We start from the raw sequence: 19,628 nt of genomic DNA, 5'->3' as shown, positions 1-19,628 counted from the left end.
TTAGCAAGCCCTCATCGCTTCAATAAATCAAAAATTAGCTGGGCGTGGTGGCACACGCCTATAGTTCCAGCTACTTGGAAGGCTGAGGCAGAAGGATTGCCTGAGCCCAGCAGGTGGAGGCTTCAGTGGCTGTGAGCGTGCCACTGCACTCCGGCCCGGGCAATGGAGTGAGTCTTTGATTCAAAAAAACCCAAAAAGCAAAAGATAGGTGAGTAGGTGACTTGAATCCTTTTGGCATCCGTTCCTGTTGCACTGTCGCCCCTCCCTCAATCCAAACCTATTGCCTCCTGGGGTGTTCCTTAAGACCACTTGACCAAGGAAGAGAAAACTCAAGAAGGGCTTGCACAACATGCTGGTGACTTGAGTGACCCACAGGCAGACAGTTGTAGCACTTCATCCGCACTCAGGGGTGACAACGAACAGTCGAGTCGAGTCCTCCCAGATTTTAAGATATTGTTTGATTTGTTCACTCTATTTGGAGGATGAGATGGTCAGAAGAACAGATCTAGATCAAGTCACGGGAAGTTGCCAATGGTTCGGCTGGATGGTTAAGAGAGAAAAGACTGTAAGACTGGTGAAGGCCAGGTTTGGTGGCTCAGCCTGTCATCCCAGCACTTTGGGAGACCGAGGCGAGAGGACTGCCAAAGTCTGTGGGTTTGAGACCATCCCGGGCAACTTGGCGAGACCTCGTCTCTACAATAAATAAAAAAATGAGCCAGGCGTGGTAGTGCACGCCTGTAGTTCCAACTACTTGGAAGGCTGAGGCAGAAGGATCAGCAGTACCCAGCAGGTCGATGCTGGGGTGGCCATGGCTGGGGTGGCCGTGAATGTGCCACTGCACTCCAGCCTGGGCAACAGAGTAAGACTCCAACTAAAAAAAAAAAAAGACTGGTGAAAAGGAAGAGTGGAGAAGCAGTATACGGATCACCCTCGTTAGATGAGTGTATACTATGAGTGTATACTTTGCTCCATATGAATGCCCACTCACAGGCATCCGCTGCAGGGGGTACACTTGGTAACCAGGTGTGCACAAATGACATGCTCTGTGGACGTCAGTGGGCAGCCTCTTTCTTCAGCCACCCTGCCCGTGAGGCCATGGACCCAACTGCACCTGACTGGAGTAGTCCTTCTGGTGAATGTCCAGCCCACCGACAGCAGAGATTAGCACTGAGTTCCCAGTACAGCACCATTCTTCAGCAGCACTACCCATGGACTCTCAGAACACCTTATCAGCCACTATGGCACTCACTGCAGCACTGCCTTTGATCAAGAAACTCTCCACAGGAAAGGAGGTGCAGCAATGGAATCATGCCCATGCAATGAACTGGTCCTCCTGTATCCTCCGTGATCTGAAGTGGCCAGCCGAACTGAAAGGTAGAATGGTGAGAACTCAGTCGTAGCACCAGTTGGTGCTTTGTTTTACAGGATGCAGTCGCTATGTGCTTCGAACAAGAGATCATTACACAGTGCTATCTCTCCCACAGCCAAACACATGGGTCTGGAAAATAGATGGATGCCAGAGTGACTCCTCTATCATACCAAACAGACTTCTTGCAGGTTTAATGCTTCCAGTCCCAGCAACTTTGAGCTTTGCTGGTTCAGAGATTCCCAAAGAAGGGAGTGCTTCCACCAATGGACACGAAGGCCCCACCAAACTGGAAGATGACACACATAGACATTTTGAGCTTCTCATGCTACTGAACCAACAGACTGGGGGAAAAGCAAAAAGGCCTGTGTAGAAGGGGAAACAGGTGATCTACCTCTCAGAGTGATTGATTCTGATGACAAGAGGAAATCGCGTTGGTTCATACAGTGGAGGGAAGATAGACAGTGTCTAACAGTAAAAAGGTAATGGAAAACTACGGAGCAACAGTGAGCAAGACGATGGAGGGGGAGGCCGTCAGGGAACGAAGGTTCACCCTTACGAGCTGAGGTTCAGACTGAGGGCAGAAGAAATATGGGATGAGAAGTAGACACCAAGCTACAGCCTCGGGGCCAGTTACAGAAATGAGGCCTGTAGCTTTGCTTGTTTTCCACTTGCCTGTTACACCATGTCTCTTCTCGTTTTAATTTTATATGCAAGTTGTTGGAAGTTAACTTATTTAAAAACTTAGGATTTATTTATTTATTTTTTCAGCTGGAGTCTCACTCTGTCACCTAGGCAGGAGGGCAGTGGCCCACTCAGGGCCACCGCAGTCTCGACCTGCTGGGCTCAGGCCATCCTCCCGCCTCAGCCTTCCAAGTAGCTGGAACGACAGGCACATGCCACTATGCCTGGCTAATTTTTTGATTCATTGTAGAGACGAGGTCTCACCAAGTTGCCCTGCCTGGTCTCAAGCCCCCGGGCTCAGGCAATCCTCTCGCCTCGGCCTCCCAAAGTGCTGGGATGACAGGCTGAGCCACCGCTCCCAGCCAAAAACTTAGTTTTTAAACATTATCTTCAGCAGGACAGCGCCTGAATTCGAGGAGTAATCAACATAGCCAATAGTGGATACAATGACTCTCGAGATTGCATCCCGCTTAGGGAAAGGGTGAAAACTTGTTCATCTATAACAAGGGTGGTTGTTTTTCGTTGAGCAGAAATATAGAACTGTTTTGTTGTCGTACAGGAGTTCAAACACGTAGAAGAGTGTACAGTGGTCAGTGGTCCCTCGGGGTCCGTGGAGGATTGGTTCCAGGAGTTCTTGCGTGTACCAAAGTCCTTGGAAGCTCAAGTCCCTGATATAAAATGGTGGGTAGTATTTGCATATAGCCTATGCACATTCTCCTGTATACTTTATTTATTTTTGAGTTGGAGTCTCACTCTGTCGCCCAGACTGGAGTGCGATGGCACACTCCCGGCCACCGCAGCCTCGACCTGCTGGGCTCCGGCGATCCTCCCACCTCAGACTTCCAAGTAGCTGGAATTACAGGCGTGCGCTACCATGCCTGGCTGATTTTTTATTTATTGTAGAGACGAGGTCTCGCCAAGTTGCCCGGGTGGGTCTCGAACCCGCGGACTCAGGCCTCTCAAAGTGCTGGAATTACAGGCTGAGCCGCCGAACCCGGCCCTCCTATATACTTTAAATCACCTCTAGATGACCGATAATATTTAATGCAATGTAAATAGTTTTTGTACCTTATTGTTTGGGAACTATGACAAGAGAAAACATCTGGACATGTTCAGTATGGATGCAATATTTTTTCTAGTATTTTTGATCCGTAGTTGATTGGATCCACAGATGCAGACTACGGATATGAAGGCCAACTATACCTGGAGGCCGAGTCCTCAAAGGGGCAGGCCATGCCGGTTATAAATTTATAGGCTCTCAGTTCCAAATTCACCCTCTTAGCATTTGTGAAAATGGATCCGGGGCCTTTAGATGTTCCCTTAACAGCTGGTATGGAGGCTTTGCCAGAAGGCACTGAAGAAACATTGCAGGAAAGAAGGGCTGTGCTTCCTGGTTCTGACAGGCTCACTTGAAAGCAGCACGTGCTGCTGTCTCTAGCATCAGGCTCCCGCAATGCATGGCAGCCTACCTGGCACGCTCTCCTTCCGGGACAGTTGTGTAGCAGAGTGTCTGCATGAGACTCTACCAGGGACAGCTTTCTCCAACACACCACAAGATAGACTGTGAATGAGATCCAGAGGGCAGATTTTCAGCAAGGTCTAAGTATCAGCCTTGGACACTCATGTCAACCCCAGAAGTCATGCATAGCTGCTCTTTGTGATTTGTTACCCTTACATTTTTTTGAGCCGGAGTCTCACTGTCACCCAGGCTGGAGTGCGGTGACAAGCTCACATCCACTGCAGTCTTGACCTGCTGAGCTCGGCGATCCTTCCACCCCAGCCTTCCAAAAAGTAGCCAAACTACAGGCACGCGCCACCACGCCCAGTTAGTTTTTGTGATCTGTTGTAGAGAGGAGGTTTTGCTATGTTGCTCAGGCTGGTCACAAATCCGAGCTCAGGCAATCTTCTCGCCTCTGCCTCCCAAAGTGCTGGGATTACAGGAGTGAACTGTGCCCAACCTACATTCTCTTTACTACAGGCCAGTCCCTCACTACTACCAACCCCTGTTGGAGTTAACAATTTTTGAAATTGAACTTTTCTTAGAATACATTCTCTCTCTTGATGGCCCAGACTGATCAAACCTGGACTAAATCAGCACTAGTTTAGACTAGATGGTGGCAAAGAATGAAAAGTGAGGAGGTTGTTCAAGAGATACTTACAAAGTAAAATTGAAAGACTTGTTTAAAAAAAAAAACCAACTGGGTAATAGAGTGGGGGTGGGGGAGTGGGAGTATGTCTACTGCATTAATCTCCAGCTTATGCAACTAGTTTATTTTTGGGGTCTCGACTGACTGGACCTGGACTAAGATGGCACAAGCTTACACTAGATAATGGAAGAAAATGGAAAGAAGTGGGTAGGCTGCCCTTCGTAATAAGAGATTATTACCAGCCGGGCTTGGTGGCTCACCCTGTAATCCCGCGCCTTCAGGAGGCTGAGGTGAATGGATTGCCTGAGCCCACGGGTTCGAGACCCGCCTGGGCAGCGAGACCTCATCTCTACAATAAATCAAAAAATCAGTTGGGTGTGGTAGCGCATGCCTGTAATTCTAGCTACTTGGAAGGCTGAGGTGAAAGGATCGCCGGAGCCCAGCAGGTCGAGACGGGGCAACAGAGTGAGACTCCAACTCAAAAAAAGAAAAAAGAGAAAGATTATTACCAGGCTGGGCACAGTGGCTCAAGCCTGTAATTCCAGCACTTTGGGAGGCTGAGGTAAGGGGACTGCCTGAGCCCAGGGGTTCAAGACCAGCACTCAACTTGATGAGACCTTGTCTCTACAATATATCAAAAAATTAGCCAGGCATGGTAGTGCACACACCTGTAGTTCTGACTGCTTGGAAGGCTGAGGCAGAAGGATCGCCGGAGCCCTGCAGGTTGATGCTGGGGTGGCCGTGAGCCTGTGTGCCACCGTACTCCAGCCTGGGCTATGGTGTGAGACTCTGACTTAAAAAAAAAAAAAAAAAGGTCATTACCAAGAAAAATGGAAAGGGCTTGATAACAGAGTGGACAAGGGAGGGGCTGGTGATGAATTCCTCCTACAGGAATTTCCAGCTTATATAACTGGACAGATGGTGGAATCCTGGTGGAATCCACCTGGAAAAAACAGGAAAAGGACCAAATTTGAGAGAGAAACTCCCCAAGCTGTTTTGAACAATGTTGAGTTTTAAGACACCCAAAATGGGGCTGGGCACGGTGGCTCAAGCCTGTAACCCCAGCACTTTGGGAGGCCGAGATGAGAGAATTGCCTGAGCCCCCAGGTTGGAGACCAGCCTGGGCAACTTGGCGAGACCTCATCTCTACATAAAATCAAAAAATTAGCCAGGTGTGGTAGTGCATGCCAGTTACTTGGAAAGCTGAGGCAGAAGAATCACCTGAGCCCAGTGGGTCAATGCTGGGGTAGCCGTGAACATGCCACTGCACTCCAACTTGGGCAACCGAGACTCCAACTTAAAAAAAAAATTAGCCGGGTATGGTAGCATGTGCCTGTAGTTCCAGCTGCTTGGAAGGCTGAGGCAGAAAGATCACCGGAGCCCAGCAGGTCAACGTTGGGGTAACCGTGAGCTTCCCCCTGCACTCCAGCCTGGGCGATGGAATGAGACTGACTCCCAAAAAAAAAAAGACACCTCAAATGATTAGGCAGTTGGCTCTAACACTCAAGAGTGTAGAGAAGTCTGGGATTAAAATCTGCTTGAGTCACCTCTGTTAAGTGGCAAGTGAAGACAGAAAGGGTCTGGGATGGAGTCTTGGAATCCCAAGTGTTCATGGGCAGCCAGAAGAGACAGCCGGCAAAGGGAATACTGGAGCTGCCAGAGAAGTGTAGGAAAAAAGGACAGCGTTGCATCCAAGAAGTAAAGGGTAGCAGCCACGGACGTGGCTCTGGTCTCCCTTTAAGAGAACCCACTGTGGTTGACTGACACCTCCACCTGCTTTCCACATCCTCAGATCTGCCACAGTGCTCGTGCCAAAGCCACACTTCCTCCAGGCTGCTTGCAGCCCAGGACTGAGCTTGAGGGAGCAGTTTCTGCCTGAATCTTCTGAGAGGCTCTCTCAGCTCTGGGCCTGGCTGAGACTTCCTCAGAAATGTGCCACAGTGAGGAACTCATCCTATTTCCTTCCTTCTCTGCTCCCTTACACAGGCCTGCACTGTAGCCTGAAACTGCCAGCCTCCAACCCTCTAGTTAAGCACCACAATAATCTATCGTTACAAGTGCAAACGGACACACCAGCCACCAGTTGACTAGAGGCAAGCATGATGTGCACCAGATGACAGACTGTAGGGCAGAGTTCGCGAAGATTAAAAAGGAAGATAAATCTGTCCCTTAGCTAGAAGCCAAAGGAAAGGACATAAAACAAGAGGCTGGTTTAAAAACAGGAAGATATTTAATCCGTTCCAAAAAACACATCAGGAAATGAGGAGAACCATAGCAAAATCATCTACCTATACCAGACGTAGGATGTCATTAGCTTCGTGCTTATTCCTAGAATCCTGAGACTTGATGTTTGGAAGAAATCTGTCCTTCAGCTACTCAGAAATAAGTTACATATATTTGAAAAAGTTCTGCCCTGCTGAAGCTAGAAGGAATTCAATGAGCAGGAGAAAAGAACAGCTGGGGGACAGGGCAGGTCCATCCCAGGCAAGTGGGCTCCTCTGACGCTCTGGTGTGGCCAGAATCCGCACAAACCGGGCTGGATTAGGACACCTGCCGGCAGGCCCCAGCTTCAGGATTCACATTACTGTCCTCAGCCAAAGCCCTCAGGAGCAAAGGCCACCTTCAAGCACCCTGCTGGTTGGTTTCATCATTATCGCGCCTCTTCCAAATCTGTGAGAAATGAAAACACACACTGAAGAGCTGGTCTAGGAAGCAGCCAGTCAATAAATAGTTATCAAATACCTGTTCTATGCCAGGCAATGGACAACCTGTCACCCCACTTGTGTACCTGCTACAGCCCCTGAAAATGCCTTTCATTCTATTTTCAAGTTTCTACTCATTCTCTCCCTCTCTTTCTAAAAATTCTCTTTCTAAAAAGGATGCACGGCCAAGTATACAGCAGTAGACAAGGCCATGAGGAAACAAAAGAGCTGTCTCTGAGGAGCGAGGCAGCACATGTCTTTTACAAAACTGTGGCTTTTCTTAGTCTCTTCCTTCTTTTGCCAGGTACTAGAACAGCTACAAAAAGAGAAAGCAGAGATACTCTGTGCTCCAAGGGCTCTCAGTCCGAAGGAGAAGACAGCCAAAATAGCATGGCTGACACTCAAAAAGGCATGAGGAGAGGCCAGGGGATCCCAGCAAGAACACTGCCTGGGTGTTGGAGACAGCTCAGGGCTGACATGTGGCCAGCTTCCTCATAGATCACAGACCTCTACAACACCTGGCCATAGACACAACTTGCTTTACTCGCTCATAACTTTCCAGGCATTCCCGCTCTCTTCTCTTCTGAAAATCTGCTTGATTTACAGGGCCATACAATCTGGTCCCCGCCACTCCTCAGTATATATCCCAGCAGGCCCCTGGCCCTCCCACCAAGGTTCTAACTCCACCAGCCCTCCTGCCTTGGTCCACTCCTCCCACCGGCCCCACACCCCACCCATCTAGCACCCACTGGGTCTGGGGCCGATTCACCTGAATGTAAGCCTCCGACAGCGTGATCATCTGGGGAAGGATGTCAGTCACCTGGAGGTCTTGTAATTCATACCATTTGCCAGTTCCCTGCAGGAAGTATGAAGGGCTGGCTTAGTTGGCTCCCTAAAACCAAAAACGGTGTACCAGGAAGGGCTCACAGACAAGAGTTTAAAAAATCAGGGCTGGGCACAGTGGCTCACATCCATAATCCCAGCACTTTGGGAGGCTGAAGTGAGAGGATTGCCTGAGCCCACAGGTTCGTGACCAGCCTGGGCAACTTGGCAAGACCTCATCTCTACAGTACATAAAACACTTAGCCAGGCATGGTGGCGTGTGTCTGTAGTTCCAGCTACTTGGAAGGCTGAGGCAAAAGGACTGCCTGAGCCCAGCAGGTCAAGGCTGTGGTGGCTGGGAGCATGCCACTGTCCTCCAGCCTGGGTGACAGAGTCAGACTCCAGCTTGGAAAAAAAAAAAAAATCAGAAGAACAGTCACCAGATGTGACCCAGACAGAGTCATAAAGAAGAGGGTGCATAACCTCTGCCGGGCACAAGTCAATTCACAAAGCTTTTGATGGATTGATCATCACAAACTTCATTCCTATCAATGATTCCGTGAGGTACGATGGAATCTCAGTTTCTGTACTTTTTTTTTAAGTCAGAATCTCACAATGTCGCTCAGACTGGAGGGCAGTGGCACGTTCATGGCCACCACAGCCTCAACCTGCCGGGCTCAGGCAATTCCTGCACATCAGCCTTGAAAGCAGCTGGAACTAACAGGCATGCGCCACCACGCCCAGCTAATTTTTTGATTTATTGTAGAAATGAGGTCTCGCCAAGTTGCCCAGGCTGGTCTCAAACCTGTGGGCTCAGGCAATCTCTCACCTCAGCCTCCCCAAGTGCTGGGATTATAGGCGTGAGCCACCATGCCCAGTCTGTACATCTTTTAAGAAGAATTTAGGTTGCCTGAGCCCACGAGTTCGAGACCTGCCTGGGAAACTTGATGAGACCTCATCTCTACAATAAATCAAAAAGTAGCCAGGCGTGGCAGCGTGCGCCTGTAGTTCCAGCTACTTGGAAGGCTGAGGCAGAAGGATCGCCAGAGCCCAGCAGGTCGAGGCTGCAGTGGCCGGCAGTGTGCCACTGTACTCCAGTCTGGGCAACAGAGTGAGACTCCAACTCAAAAAAAAAAAAAAAAGAATAATAATTTAGGCACATACTAAAGAGAAGAAAGTGGAACTTTCTACTGCTCATCTAAGACGTCTCCTTCCTACTCAGAAGTGACAGACTAGACACTCTCACTTGGGAGGTGCAGTGCCAACTACTGAGAGAACATAAACATGGACACTCCCCACTCTCCACACCCTCACCCCAAAGAATAGAAGCAAGACACAATCCCAAAAAGTGACCTTGGTGGACACTATGCTTCATACTAAACTGCTGCAAATACAGCAAACACTGCAAATACAGCAAGAACTACCTCACTTCATGCTTCCCTGAGCAAGGGAAAAAGAAGTTTCTGGATTAAGGCAAAGTACTTCTGGCAGCCAACCTGCCTTATCCACCCAAACTTCTAAGAAATGTAGAAGACCAATATCATAGAATATAGGTAATCCTGGATATTCCAACAATTCAGAAGACAGGAAAAATAAAGCAAGCTCAGATCACATAAGCAAGCCCCTATTCCTTGTTCAAGGACTAGTTAAGAACATGGAATCTGAAGCCAAGTATCTGGGTTCAGATCCCAATTCTATAGCCATCAGATAAATTACTCAAGGCTGGGCATATTGGCTCATGCCTGTAATCCCAGCACTTTGGGAGGTCAAGGCAGGAGGATTGCTTCAGCCCAGGAGTTTGAGACCAGCCTAGGCAACACAGCAAGACTCTGTCTCTACGATTAAAAAAGATAATTTACTCAAACTGTGAGCCTACATTTCCTCATCTGTAAAAAGGATGCTACTGATACCCGCCTAGAGGTGTGTTTTAAGGATATAAATGAGATTAATGTCCATGAAGCACATAGTAAAGCACTTGATAAACAGACAGTTATTATTAAACTGATAACAGCTAGTTACTATTAAGCCCATAGTCTCAAAAGAGACTAATCAAATTAGAACAATATGTGCTGATAATCTATGTGATAACAAATACATCTCAAGTACGTTTTATTTTCAGCTTGAGTTAAATTCACAAAATTCTGAGCAAAAAAATGAACCTCTAAACTCGTGTTTCACATACTTTACTTTTGTACAAATCAGAAATGAAGATTCTGATTTTGTAGGTTTGGGGGACCTGAAATTCTGCATTTCTTTTTTCACGCTTTTTTTTCTTTCTTTCTTTTGAAAGAGCATCTCCGTCTGTCATCCAGGCTACATTGAGTGCAGTGGTGTGATCATAGCTCACTGCAGCCTCACTATAGCCTTCAACCCCTGGGCTTAAGGAATCCTCCTGCCTCAGTCTCCCAAGTAACTAGGACTACAGGCCTGCACCACCACAACCAGCTAATTTTATTTTATTTTTTGTAGAGACAGAGTCTCACTTTGTTGCCCAGGTTGGTCTCCAACTCTTGGTCTCAAGCAATCCTCCTGCCTTCACCTCCCAAAGTGCTGGAATTATAGGTGTGACTACCCGCCCCACCAGATTCTGCATGTCTAACAGCTCTCAGATAATGCTGACGTAGCTGGACCAAGGATCCCACTTTGGGTGGTATGGCTCTAGTCTAGGGCACAGGTTCTCAAGTCTGGCTGCACATCAGAGTCTCTAGGGGGACTTTCAAACATCAAGTGCCAGCTTCCACCTCCAGACAATCTCCGCAGTCTCATAACTTTGGTGCTGATTGATGTTTTGAGCCAGTAATTCTTTATCACAGGGGCTCTCCTGTGCACTGCAGAATATATACCAATATCCCTAACCTCTGTCCCAGTTGACCACCACTGTTCTAATGTGATTGGCCTGGGATGGTCCCCAGGGATTAGGATTTTTAAAAGCTCCCCAGGTGAGTCCAATGTGAGCCAAAATTGAGAAATGCCCTAAACTAACCACAGACAGCTGTTACTTCCAGAGTCCTGAATCCAAGGCCAAGCAAGGGTAAACTGAAGGGAACTGCCCTCTGAAATGCCAAAGGAACACCACCTGGCTTTGCCACCCAGCCATGAGACAGTCAGCAGCCACTCACGTGATGGAGCACATGGATCCGGTAGGAGCCCTCAGAGGGCTTGCCATCATGTACAATGTTGGCAATGAGGTCATAGGTGGTATTCTTGTGTACTGCTTGAACTTCTTCAGATAAGTATTCTCGCAGATCCACATTTCTGGAGATGATGAAAACAAAGTCAGAATACCAGACAAAGGGAAACCGTTCTACTCAAATGGACCACAAAAGTTGTCGGGCCCTGTTTTAGGACCTGAGCTCTGGGTAGGATTGCTGAGCCTTTTGAAAGTCTAGGTTGGCCGGCATTCACAAAACATGCCAACAAGAATGACAGACTCTATGGGAAAAGCACCTTTCAAAAGCATGTCTAGGAGTCAAGAGCGCAGAGCCTGGACTCATTCGGACCTGAGATGGAATCCTGGCACTGCCAATTCAGCACTATGTGTGAGTTGAAGCCCGTTACACAACCTTAGCCTCTCTGACATGAGAATGAGAATCACGGTTTCGTTGAAGATGTGAGAATGAAGCAAGACAGCAGTTGTAACCTGTCTCACCCATTGTCCCACGTGGGAACTCAGCTGCAGCTGCAGTATGCAGTCAACACCTGATCTTTGGACTTAGGCTGCGGAAGGTATGACCACATCATTCCATGGACTGCCACTGTGTGTCGTTGTTGTAACAAGCTCAATATGACAAACCAGGCAGATGACTCAGATTTGTTTTCTTCTATTTTCTGAAAACCTGCTTCTTTGATTGTTTGCCTTTTTTCCTTTTTTTTTAAGATTAGAAAATACAGTTTATTTAAAGTAAATTAATGAGAGAGAGAAAGAGAAGATTCACCTTCCCAAGGTGGGGGAGGGGGCCAAAGCCAGCGACTGTTTTCCTTTTAAGTAAATGGCAGAAAGGTGGCAAGTAACAGAAACCCACCCAAGCGAGCTTAAGCAGTAAAGGGGAATTTATTCAAGGTTTTCAGACTACAAAATGCAGCTGGAGCCAGGGCCTAGAGGGGAAACAGGACCCAAGAGAACTACTTGTCTCTCTTTTGTTTCCTTTGACATCAGCTTTATTTCCTCCCTCCTGAAGCCCAGCGTTCCCTACTACATGTGACCCACACCTTGGCTTCCACATTTCTCAGTTCCCATTGCTAAAAGAAACTACTGACTTGGTTCCTTCAACTGGGACTTGGAAACATTAGATTTATCTTTAATATCTAAACATTCACATTCAAATATGGAGAAGTATCCTTGGGGTAAAATCTTTTCCTGTTTTATGTGCTGAATTCTAGCTATCAGTCCATGAAGTACTATAATAAATGTTTACTGTGAAGACTGCACAAAGACAATTACTAAGAACTTGCATGGCTGGGCGCGGTGGCTCAGTCTGCCATCCCAGCACTTTGGGAGGCCCAGGCAAGAGAATTGCCTGGGCTCAAGGATTTGAGACCAGTCTGGCCAACTTGGTGAGACCTCGTCTCTACAATAAAAATCACAAAAACTAGCCGGGCGCAGTGGTGTGCGTCTGCTGTTCTAGTTACTTGGAAGGCTGAGGAGGAAAGGATCATCTAAGCCCAGCAGGTCGAGGCTGTTGTGGCCATGAGCATACCACTGCATTCCAGCCTGGATGACAAAGAGTGAGACTCCAATTCAAAAAAAAAAAAAAAAGAACTTTCAGATAGTTAAATAGGAAAATATACTGACAGTTAACATAACTATTAAGAGAACAGGTTAACGATGTAATTTTAGGGAAAAAAACCTATCATTTTGGAGCCTACAAATATTTATAAAAATTAAAATAAGCCGGGCTCGGTGGCTCAGCCTGTAATCCCGCGCCTTTGGGAGGCTGAGGTGGGTGGATTGCCTGAGCCCGCAGGTTCGAGACGCACCTGGGCAACTTGGTGAGACCTCATCTCTACAATAAAACAAACAAAAAATTAGCCGGGCGTGGTAGCGCATGCCCGTAATTCCAGCCACTTGGAAGGCTGAGGCAGAAGGATCGCCGCCGGAGCCCAGCAGGTCGAGGCTGCGGTGGCCAGGAGCGGCCAATGCACTCCAGTCTGGGCGACAGAGTGAGACTCTAACTCAAAAAAAAAAAAAAAAAAAATTGTCCAATGTGCTACCAATAATTATGTAAAACACAATAATGTTCTCTCTGGAAGGATTCACAAGAAACAGCTAATGGTGGCCATATCCAGCTATATGGCTCTCTCTGAATTTAGACTATGTGAATATAATAACTGTTCAAAAATAAAAAAGTTTTAAATGGAAGCCTATAGTAATAAACAAATATACAATCTTGTTCTAATTATTTTATGTAGCCTTTTTTTTTTTGGAGATAGTTCTTGCTCTGTCGACCAGACTGGAGTATTATACATAAGAATTCATGACTGAACAAAAACTATTCAAGTAGCAAAAGAGAAAGTTGCTTTAGAAAACAGGCAAAAGAGCAAACTATACTCATCTCCCAAATCCAAACACCAGACCAATTAAGAGAACGACTAATTAGCTGTAAGTGAAACTTTAAACCTGTCCTCAAAAATCCCCATCTCCAAATAACCAGAGGGCACCTAGTCATCATGAATCCGAACTCTCTGACAAAAAGAGGGAGTGTTAGCTGGACACAGTGGCTCACACCTGTAATCCCAGCACTTTGTGAGGCCAAGGCAAGAGGACTGCCTGAGACCCCATCTCCACAATAAATCAAAAAATCAGCTCAGCATGGTGGCGCACGCCTGTTGTTCCAGCAACTTGGAAGGCTGACGTAGAAGGATCGCCTAAGCCCAGAAGGTTGAGGCTGTGGTGGCTGGGAGCATGCCACTGCCCTCCAGCCTGGGTGATAAGAGTGAGACTCAAACTCAAGTAAATCAATAATTCAGCAATTCAATAAATTAATCATTCCATAAATAAATAAAATACAGGAGAAGACAGAGAAGACAGGGAAAAAGGTACAGACATTTGGGTAAGCTGGAATCATACTATTCCGGAAGTCATTACAGTGCATCAGATATTTAACGTGCAGGTTTCCACACTTAAGTCACATGGTTTGATGTTCTCTAAAAGGCTGACTAGTTAAGAAGCAAGCTTTTTCTTAACTTCTCCGAAGTAAGCCTTACGAAAGAATCCAAATGCAACCTGTGGGAAAATAAATATCCTCCAGGCCCAACATAAAAGAAACCAAGGGAGCACGAAACTTTCTGTGGCCAATGAGCAGCAAGTGTCATCAATGCAGTCTTCCTCCCTCTGGAGCTGCTTTTGGAGTCAAGACCGCTCTTCCCAACCAGGAACAGACTGAGGCCTGTGGCAATTCACAAGAGGTCAGTTCTGAACCAAGCCTTGATATGCAGACTTTTGAAGAAAGTGCCTCTGTGGTACTGCTCAGGGTGGCAAATGGTGGGCCTTCATTCGTCATTCAGTGGGCCCTGGTTCACTCTACTCAACATACAAACAAGATGCTCACAAAGAACAAGTAAAGAAAGAGAGAAGAAGAAATTTTCCTATAATCCTCACTGCGAAGGCTCCCTCTCCTCACCACCGCACACCTCCTTGCCCATTCTAAGATTCTTGGTAACCATGGAATTCAGAAATACTGTAATAAAATATTGTACCTAGAAGGACCCTCAGGGCCCATCTAGTCCAAGCCTCTCATTCTGTCCACGAGAGAATACATCCAGAAAATAAGCAAACGACACATCTAAGGTCCACCACTAGGACAGCCTGGAACTCTGGCCTCTTAAACACCACAGAATTAAGAACTAGAACTATTTTCAAAGGAGAAAACTAGCAGTCATGATATAGCTTGGAAAACTAAGAAATGGAAGGGAATGAAAGGAGAAAGAAACAAGAAAATGAGCATGCATCCATTACAACTCCAAATTAAACTCCAAGCTCTGTGAAGCTTTAACAAAAAAAGACTAAAAAATAAATGTTTTAAAAGACTACTGAGTTATCACCCATCCCCATCTTGTCTGTTTTTGAGTTGGGGGTCTCACTCTGTCGCCCAGGCTGGAGGGCAGCAGCACACTCACGGCCACCCAGCATCGACCTGCTAGGCTCTGGCGATCCTTCCACCTCAGCCTTCCACGTAGCCAGAACTGCAGGCGCATGCTACCACACCCAGCTAATTTTTTATTTATCGTAGAGACGAGGTCTCGCCAAGTTGCCTAGGCTGGTCTCGAACCCATGGGCTCAGGCAATCCACTCAACTTGGCCTCCCAAAGCGCTGGGATGACAGGCTGAGCCACCGAGCCATCCCCATCTTTATTATGAATTGTCTCAGGACTCCACTCGCATCTTATCTCAACACCAGCAAACTGAAACCCATGCTTCTTCCTGCAGCCCTGACACCAGATTTCTCCACATTCCTCCACTTCCTCAGAGACACCTTCAGAGTACGAAAACTTTGTCCCTTGAGAATTGAAAATCAGTGGTCTACTCCAAAGGGGGGTCTTTCAGTCTTCTGAGTTAGAAGGTAGCAAACTAGAAGCATCTGGTGCAACTCAAATTTCCCATAAAATATTCACAAATGAATCCCAGCACTTTGGGAGGCGAGAGGATTGCCTGAGCCCAGGAGTTCGAGACCAGCCTGGGCAACTTGGCAAGCCCTCATTGCCACAATAAAGTAAAAAATTAGCCAGATGTGGTGGCGTGCACCTGTGATTCTAGCTACTTAGGAAGCTGAGGTGGAAGGATTGCCTGAGCCCAACACTCCAGCCTAGGCAACAAAGTGAGACTATGATGCAAAAAAAACAAAACAAAACTCACAAATATGCATAAAGACAGAGACAACTGCATGTTAAACTAAAGAAGACCATACATCAAAATTTACAACTTCCCGTCAAAAGGAAGAAATTGAGCACACTCTCGATTTTAACCTCTGCAGAAAAATAGAACGGACTCCAAGATGACAGGACAAACACAGAGCCATCCCCAAAAGCTGTGCCTAGCTAACAGTGTGCAAGAAGCTGTGATGACCAGCACAGAGAGGGGCAGAACTTCACTGTTCGGGTGATCTTCAAAACGAGGTGGAATTCTCACTGTCCCACCCCGCTTGCATCAACTCGTCTTCCCCAGGCCAAAGATTGATTCCCAGCCAGCAGCAGGAGAGAAGGCAGATGGTCTCCCAGTAAACATCTGCCTTTGAAGTCCATGGGATATGCGTATCCTCTCAACAGAAATGCTTATGTGGTGGCGGTAAGCTCTGTTCCTTGCAGCCCCCCACTAAGACAGTCCAAAATCAGCAGTGGTGCATACATAGGAAGAGAAAGTCAGGCTCACTCCCCATAAAAGGAAGTGAAGTAGAGGGACACTTACGTAATCGGGAAGTTGACAATAGTGGGATTCTTCTCAACAAAGAAGTTGTTCTTAGTGAATCTCTTTATACAAAAGATGAGATATGGAGGCAGCTTGGTGAGCTGGAAACGCTTCAGAAAGTTCTCCTTGTACGTCTTGTATTCCTAGAGAAAGAAAATTCTCAAATTAGTGCTAGCATTCAGCAGGTGTTGAAGCAGAGGCATGAGCTGTGTTTTGTTTATGTAATTTTGTCTCACTGCTAGAGTTTAGAAGACACCTGGTCCCAGAACTGCACACAAATCTGAGGCCGAGCAGCTTGGCAAAAGCTGGTCAACACACCTCAAGTGCCGGCCACATTTCAGCCAGCACAAGCTCTAACAGACAACACAAGACTCTATCCACAGGAATATGAGTGCCAGCTTTTATGAGGGAAATAAGGCGGTCAAGTGAAAAAGATTTGTTAAAAGCTGCAGAATTAAACCACACAAGCTTAATTCAAAGGAAGGAAAAACGAATTTCCTGACTTCTGCAGCAGTGAGCAGCCCCGCATCACTAAGAGTTCTCCAGCAGAGGTGGTAACCACTTCCTGCGAAGGCCCCGAGACTCTGGACCAAGCTCAGTCTGGCAGGCGGCATTCACTGAGGGCTCACTCAGTAGCAAGCAGGTAGAGGACTTGGGGCATTTGCCCAAGCCACGGGGCATCAAAACTGATGAACAAGAACTTGCTCTTCCTTAACACAAATCCTTAGCCTTGGTAAAAAGAGAGAAGATACCAGTGAAAACATCCCTTTCTGGAATAGGTGAATTCCGGAAGAACAATAGACCTATCTAGGGAACCCCACACTTTCCAGGAAAATACTTTAATAACAGAGCTGGTTAGCCGGGCTCGGTGGCTCAGCCTATAATCCTGCGCCTTTGGGAGGCTGAGGTGAGTGGATTGCCTGAGCCCACGGGTTCGAGACTCGCCTGGGCAGCGAGACCTCATGTCTACAATAAATCAAAAAATCAGCCGGGCGTGGTAGCACATGCCTGTAATTCCGGCTACTCGGAAGGCTGAGGCGGAATGATCGCCGGAGCCCAGCAGGCGAGGCTGTGGTGGCCGGGAGCGGCCACTGCACTCCAGTCTGGGCGACAGAGTGAGACTCCAACTCAAAAAAAAAGAAAAAAACCAAATAACAGAGCTGGTCATGGTGGCTCACACCTATAATCCCGGCACTTTGGGAAGCCAGTGTGGGAGGATCCCTTGAGCCAGGTGTTCAAGACCAGCCTGGGCACCACAGTGAGATCTTGTCTCTACAGAAAAATTTTTTAAATTATCACATTTGTAAACCCAAAATTGTGAGACACAGAAGTGAGAGGATTGCCTGAATCCAGGGATTCGAAACCAGTCTAGGCAACTTGGCAAGACCTTGTCTCTTACAATAAATCAAAAAATTAGCTGGGCATGGTGGTCTGTACCTGTATTTCCAGCTACTCAGAAGGATCACCTGAGCCCAGCAGATCGAGGCTGCAGTAGCAGTGAGCATGCCGCCGCACCAGCCTAGGTGACAGAGTAAGATTCAGACTAAATAAATAAATAATTTTTTTTTGAGTTGGAGTCTCACTCTGTCACCCAGGTTGCATTGCAGTGGCACGCTCACAGCCACGATAGCCTCGACCCTCTGGGCTCAGGTGACCCTTCCACCTCAGCCTTCCAAGTAGCTGGAACCACAGGCACTCGCCACTATGCCTTTGACTTACTGTAGATATGAGTCTCACTAAGTTTCCAGGGCTGGTCTCCAACCCATGGACTCAGGCAATCCTCTCACCTTGGCCTTCCTAAGTGCTGGGATTACAGGCGTGAGCCACCACAACCGGCAATAAATAAATAAATAAAATAGAAAACAAAAATATGAGTTGGATGTGGTGGTACGTGCCTGTAGTCCCAGCTTCTTGGGAGGTTTAGGCAGAAGGAGCACCTGAGCCCAGGAGGGCGAGGTCCAAGTGAACTGTGATTCCGCCGCTGCACTCCAGCCTGGGTGACAAAGTGAGATCCCCAACTCAAAAGTAAAATAAAAGAGTAAAAACAAAATAACATCAGGATTTGCATACTTCAAAACTATCTGGATGGTAACTTTATGAAATATCAAATAAAAGTTCCCCTTCCAGTATTACAGCATGAGGAATTCCACAGACTTGCTCCCTAGCAAAACTGGCTAAGATTACTAAAGGCTGGATAGCAAATGAAGAAACATTTACTAAAGAAAATGTTTTTCCTTAATGTTTTTCACAAAAATAAAATCTAGTAACCCGGTAAGCAAAACAAGAGTTCTGTGGTATTTGAACTGAGGACAAAGGACTAAGGTCTCTCATAGCTCTGAGAAAAACGTTCCACTCCAGAGGCACACCCAGTAACATGGCTCTCCCCAGTCTCCAGAGAGAAATCGTCCCAGGGAACAGATAGCAGCATTTCTCATCTTGCTCCAGCTACATGTTGCTAAGGCTAAATGACAGATAAGTGACCAAAACACATGCAAAAACAGATGAAAATAAAAAGACAAATCAAAATGTAGTTGAAGACTTCAATTCCTTTTTTATTTTTTTTTTGAGACATGGTTGCACTGTGTCACCCAGGCTGGAGTACAGTGATGTGATCCTGGCTAACCACAGCCTTGACATCCTGGACTTAAGTGATCCTCCCATCTCAGCCTCCCAAGTAGCTGGGACTACAAGTATATACCACCACACGGGGGCTAATTTTTATTTTTTATAGAGACATGGTCTCATATGTTGCCCAGGTTGGTCTCAAATTCCTGGGCTCAAGAGATCCTCCCACCTCAGCCTCCCAAAGTGCTGGGATTACAGGCATGAGACACTGTGCCCGACCCAATTCCTCACTTTCAATCATGGATAGAGCCAGGCATGGTAGCTCACGTCTGTAATCCCAGCACTTTGGGAGGCAGAAGCGAGAGGATTGCCTGAACCCAGGGGTTTGAGACCAGCCTGAGCAACTTGGCAAGACCTCGTCTCTACAATAAGTTTTTAAGAATTAGCAGGGCATTGTGGTGTGTGCCTGTGGTTCCAGCTACTTGGAAGGCTGAGGCAGAACAATAGCCTGAGTCCAGCAGGTCAAGGCTATGGTAGCTATGAGCATGCCACTGCACTCCAGTCTGGGTGACAAAGTGAGACTCTGACTCAAAATAACAACAACAGATAGAAGCAGCAGATAGATAATGAACAAAGAAAAAGAGGACCTGAACAACACAAAAACAACTGGATATAACAGACATATACAGAACATTCCACCAGCAACAGGAGAATGTATATTATTCTCAAATGTATGTGGCACATTCTTCAGGACAGACGATCAAATAAATCTCTATAAATCAGCCGGGCTCAGTGGCTCAGCCTGTAATCCCATGTCTTTTGGGAGGCTGAGGTGAGTGGACTGCCTGAGCCTGTGAGTTCGAGACCTGCCTGGGCAGCGAGATCTCATCTCTACAATAAATCAAAAAAATCAGCCGGGCGTGGTAGCGCATGCCTGTAAT

The 19,628-nt window shown here is 47.0% G+C and overlaps 1 protein-coding gene across 1 annotated transcript in view; it reads right to left on the bottom strand.

The window, feature by feature from the left end:
* Window positions 1-6,404: 6,404 nt before the first annotated feature.
* USP39 (ubiquitin specific peptidase 39) overlaps window positions 6,405-19,628 on the bottom strand; it is a 32,722-nt gene continuing 19,498 nt past the window's right edge. The window contains exons 10-13 of the mRNA XM_021707875.1: window positions 16,123-16,265; window positions 10,841-10,976; window positions 7,669-7,755; window positions 6,405-6,867 (exon numbers count right to left, since the gene is read on the bottom strand). Of these exons, the coding sequence (XP_021563550.1) occupies window positions 6,820-6,867; window positions 7,669-7,755; window positions 10,841-10,976; window positions 16,123-16,265 (414 nt within the window). The 3' untranslated portion in view covers window positions 6,405-6,819. The remainder of the gene's footprint in view (window positions 6,868-7,668; window positions 7,756-10,840; window positions 10,977-16,122; window positions 16,266-19,628) is intronic.

Source organism: Carlito syrichta, unplaced genomic scaffold (genome assembly GCF_000164805.1).
Source record: "Carlito syrichta isolate Samal-C Ts95f unplaced genomic scaffold, Tarsius_syrichta-2.0.1 Scaffold126553, whole genome shotgun sequence".
In the NCBI taxonomy this organism is placed as follows: Eukaryota; Metazoa; Chordata; class Mammalia; order Primates; family Tarsiidae; genus Carlito; species Carlito syrichta.
The sequence above is the reverse complement of the archived record's forward strand: the minus strand, read 5'-3'. Positions and strand labels throughout refer to the sequence as shown.